Consider the following 4,659-nt stretch of genomic DNA (forward strand, 5'->3'; position numbering starts at 1 on the left):
ACAAGCAATAGCCTGTCAAACTTTTTGGACCCCCTTTTCTAGCCCACAAAATGATTGTTTGTACCATTTATTGAGGGCGCCCCACAGCTGACAGCAGCCTACCAAAATAGGAAGTGTGTAACTGAAATGCCTTGCAAATTATTTCAGGAGTCTTAGTCACACTCAGTAGCTAGTAAAATTGTACCAATGTTCATGTCCATTTTCAACTCTTTCAGCCTGTAATGAACAATGATAAACACTGCTTTGAATGTTACGGATATGATATCATCATTGATGACAAGCTAAAGCCATGGCTTATTGAGGTAAGCAGAGTTATCTTGACGTTGCAGGTTTCCTCTGAAAAGCAGTGTGGGAAAAGGGTCCTGCTCATTGGCACCTAAGGGATTCCCCTTCTCGGGACTACAGAAAAATGGGTAGCAAAGCGACTCCTAAATGGGAACACCTTTGCTTTTGAGTAATACTCATAAAAAAGGTGTCTTACAATGAATCCGGGCCGTTGGTCCATCTAGTCCAGCACTGTCTGCCGTAGCTGTTGCTCTCCAAGGCCTTCAACGTAGATATGAACCCAGGGCAACTATTGTGACCCAACTACGGCATCATAGCACCTGGTAAAACTTGGCAAACTTGGCTGTCTCGATTCATGAAAATCAGGGGCACGTTCCCAGATCTGCAACTCTGCCTTGCAGAAAAACCTTGTTAGATAAGGGGAAGGGAACCTTTGGCCCTCCCGTTGTTGCTGAGCTAAAACCCCCATCGTTTTTGGTCCATTGGCCATGCGGGCGCTGAGTCTGAGAGAAGTGGGAGTTTGTGGAAGGCTCTTGCCTGGCATTTCATTAACTATCTTTAGGCGCCAGGCGAAAACGTTGCTCTGTAAGCAGGCCTTTGGCTCCTTGGACCTTCTATCGCCCTTTAAATGTATTATTTCTTTGGTTTTGTTCTTGTTTTATTCCGTATTTTGTGTTCTCGGTTTGAAACCACTTTGGAACACTTTTTAAAAAGAAAAGCCTGACTAGCTTTTCAGATACCCTTTAATTGAGTAACATTTTGAAGAAAGGCCTGAAGTAACTGATACTACACTTTGAAGTCTTGTTTATTCAGTTACATTTTACTCCAGGAAAACCCATTAATCCTAAATAGAACCCAATAGGGCCAACATATAAGTACAATATATATCTTTAAATGTGATCCCAGTGAGATCCCAATTTTGCAGGACGCACTTAGAAATATGAAATAATACATTTTTTTGAATTTTTAATTCCTATTAATTTTTTAACACTTTAACAATTTAAAGCAAATCCATCATGTGCCATATCAAATTAAAGCCCATGAAGTTCTGAAGAAACTGGTATTTTTCATTTGGATATATCTCTATTCTGAGCTGAGCTTTTAGGATTTTTGTTTAGTCTGGCAACGCCACAATTGCCAGTTTTTTAAAAAATTCAAACCCCCATAACTCAAAAACGGGATGAGATAAAAAAGTAAAATTGAGATTTAAACTTAGTTCTGATCTTTCAACAAGTGTTCAAACTTTTAAGAAAATTGGCCGATATGAGGTAAAAAGGTCATCAAAAATTGGACCACTTGATATGGAATGACCCTGAGCTGCTGTTGATAATTTCATTAATCATATTTCTGTTTGTGGAAGAATTGGTGGATGTGAACTATCTATTTTTCTCCTTCCTGTGTGCACTTCGTAGGTCAACGCTTCTCCATCTCTTACTTCCAGTACTGCCAACGATCGTCTCCTCAAATACAATCTTATTAATGACACACTTAACATTGCTGTCCCGAACGGGGAAATTCCAGACTGTAAATGGAATAAATCTCCCCCCAAAGAAGCCCTTGGGCATTATGAGATTTTGTAAGTATTAATCATAGATAAAGCAATTGTCTGAACCTCTGCAAGTAAATGCTTTAGGCCTGCCTTTTGACTAGTATCTGAGTGTAACTTGGCCTTGGTGTTAACTCAGCAGAAACTTAAATGGCACATTATTACTTACTACTTTTATGAATGACTTCTTAGAAAGCATTTCTGAGCAATTTCAAACCATGACAAGTGCATAATGCATAAAAGTATAATGGCTCACAAGGTCTGTAAACTTAGCATTGTTTGTTGAAACCTTCCCAAAGCAATCCACAGGGATCGCTACTGCAGAAAGACCATTTTATGGTGGAAAAAATAGTCCCGTGAAAAACCTATGCCTCAAACACTAAGATCGCCTGGGTTGAGTCTTACTTATGGTGCCAGGTAACTTAGCCATTCCCGATTCCAGCCTTGCACCCTGGACTTCTGTACTGTACCACACAATATTTCTTCATTATATCTGGTTAAATACAGGTGAAACTCGAAAAAATAGAATATCGTGGAAAAGTTCATTTATGTAAGCAATTGTTTTCATTAGCTACTGGAGTTTAATATATAAGATAGACACATGACATGCCAAGTGGGATATGTCGCCTTTATTTGTTATAATTGTGATGATTTTGGCGTTCAGCTGATGAGAACCCCAAATTAACAATCTCAACATTCGGGTTTTCATCAGCTGAACGCCAAAATCATCACAATTATAACAAATAAAGGCTTGACATATCTCGCTTTGCATGTCACGAGTCTATCTCATATATTAGTTTCACCTTTTAAGTTGAATTACTAAAAGAAATGAACCTTTCCACGATAGTCTAATTTTTCGAGTTTCACCTGTATGTCTGTTAGGGTTGCATCCTGCTGTGAATTGAGAAATTTCAGAAAGTTGCAGATCGCAGTTATAAATGTGCGGTAGCTCTGAGGTTTGTTGCTGTTAAAAGTTTTAAGGTTCTTTTTCTAGATGAGCCATTTGTTTCACTTGAGTGACGTCACCATCTGTCATTTGTGACATTAATCCGGAAGCAAAAAGGAAAGAGCGGTCCCACTATGTTCTGATCATTGTTCAGCCCACCTGTGAATCCCCTGGGACAATAATGACTTTCTCTTTGCCCTTAGGTATGATGAAGAGATGGCACAAAGTGAAGCATCAGATCGTGATTTGAGAAGTCGTTCTGGGCAGTCCATTGGATTGAAGGGAACTCGAACCAGAGACACTGGAAAATCAGGGCCCCTTACATGGAGGTAGCTGATGCTTCCTGAAATTCAGGGCTGTGGCCTTTGTAGGAAGTACATTGAAGGACTGGACAAAATTGGTTTATTAGCATGTATATAAACAGTTATTAATCAGTTCATTGCAGTTTTACTGCAGGACTGTTATGCTGCATGTTGTATGAAATAGTTGTATTAATATATACAATGAGTTACCGGTAATATAATTGGAAACGAGCTTTTTAAATAAATTGCTGTGTCTTGCAAATAAGTGGTTGCTTTCTCACACATTGCTACCATAGGGGTCCCCAATACTTTTCGGTTCAGGGGCACTTGTTTTGTTTTAGACTACAAAATACCCATTTCATAGAACTAAACCTGGTGATGCTCAGAATTCCTAAAGAAGGAAAATGCCAACAAATAAAATACAGGAAACACATCCTATAAAACAGGTAACACTCCCCCAACAACCCCGCAATCCCTCCCAAACTGTTATTTCAATAAATCAGCGGGGGCTGGAAACCTCAGTGGGTGCCCCCAGGTGCCACATTGGACAAAATCTGCATCTTTAAATTCATATTTTGTAGTCTTTTTTTCTTAATATTTTACTAGAATTGTAAGGGAATACTACTGAAAACACACATACTTGTTTGTTTGTTTTTGCAAAATACACTACAGTAAAAGACTAAATCAGTATGGTTCATGTTCGAAATGCCTATTTTCAAACTACACGTTTCCACTTCTAAAAGCGGCTTATAGAATGGGAGGGGGAACCTAAAAAAGCCTTTGTGTACTGGGGATATTGTGTGACAGGCCTGCTGTCATGACTATATATAGCAAAGACCGATCTATAAGCTGTGTGCTGATACAGCAATGCATTTCTGCACCATTTGATGTAACAGCTATTATTGGTAGAAAAACTGCAGACTATTAGCAAACAGGTGTATGAAAAAAGGACTCAAAACAAGAACACACTGCATCAACAAAAAAGACGGCAACATAAAATTCTCCCCCAAAGAAATAACCTCAGAATTTGCAGAATATTACTCCAACCTATACACCTCTCCTAACCCACCTGAGGAGGAAACCAGAAAATTCCTAGCAGGACTGACCATGCCTACCTTAACTGATGAGGAACAGGAATTCATGGACAGTCCTATCACCCCAGAGGAAATAGATACGGTCCTCAAAAACCTGAAGTCACACAAAGCCCCAGGCCCAGACGGTTTTACAGCAGAATTCTATAGGAAATTCAAAGAACCCCTGATGCCCTACATGACCCGCCTATTCAATGACACCATAAAGGGGGGGGGGCTATTCCCAAAACCTGGACGTACTCCAAAATAGTCTCCATCCCAAAGCCGCTGAAAGACAACCTCAAAGTAGAGTCATACCACCCAATCTCATGCCCACTGTCTCCCTTCTTATTCATCTTGGCTCAGGAACCTTCAGCAGCCACAGACATCGAGGGAGAGGAAATAAAAGGCAAAACCTACAAATTAGGGCTCTTTGCAGATGACCTAATGGTCACAACACCAGACCCTATAAATACAGCAACCTCCCTAATCGGAGAACTCAACACATTT

General features: G+C 39.8%; 1 protein-coding gene across 1 annotated transcript; it reads left to right on the plus strand.

Moving 5' to 3' along the window:
- The first annotated feature begins 196 nt into the window (after positions 1 to 196).
- Positions 197 to 3,130, plus strand: LOC117046278 (probable tubulin polyglutamylase TTLL1). Its single transcript, XM_033148078.1, has 3 exons — positions 197 to 302; positions 1,698 to 1,861; positions 2,981 to 3,130. The coding sequence occupies exons 1-3, from the start codon at positions 222 to 224 to the stop codon at positions 3,108 to 3,110; spliced, it is 375 nt and encodes a 124-aa protein (XP_033003969.1). The 5' UTR covers positions 197 to 221; the 3' UTR covers positions 3,111 to 3,130.
- Positions 3,131 to 4,659: the final 1,529 nt, after the last annotated feature.

Source organism: Lacerta agilis, chromosome 5 (assembly GCF_009819535.1).
Source record: "Lacerta agilis isolate rLacAgi1 chromosome 5, rLacAgi1.pri, whole genome shotgun sequence".
Taxonomy (NCBI): domain Eukaryota; kingdom Metazoa; phylum Chordata; class Lepidosauria; order Squamata; family Lacertidae; genus Lacerta; species Lacerta agilis.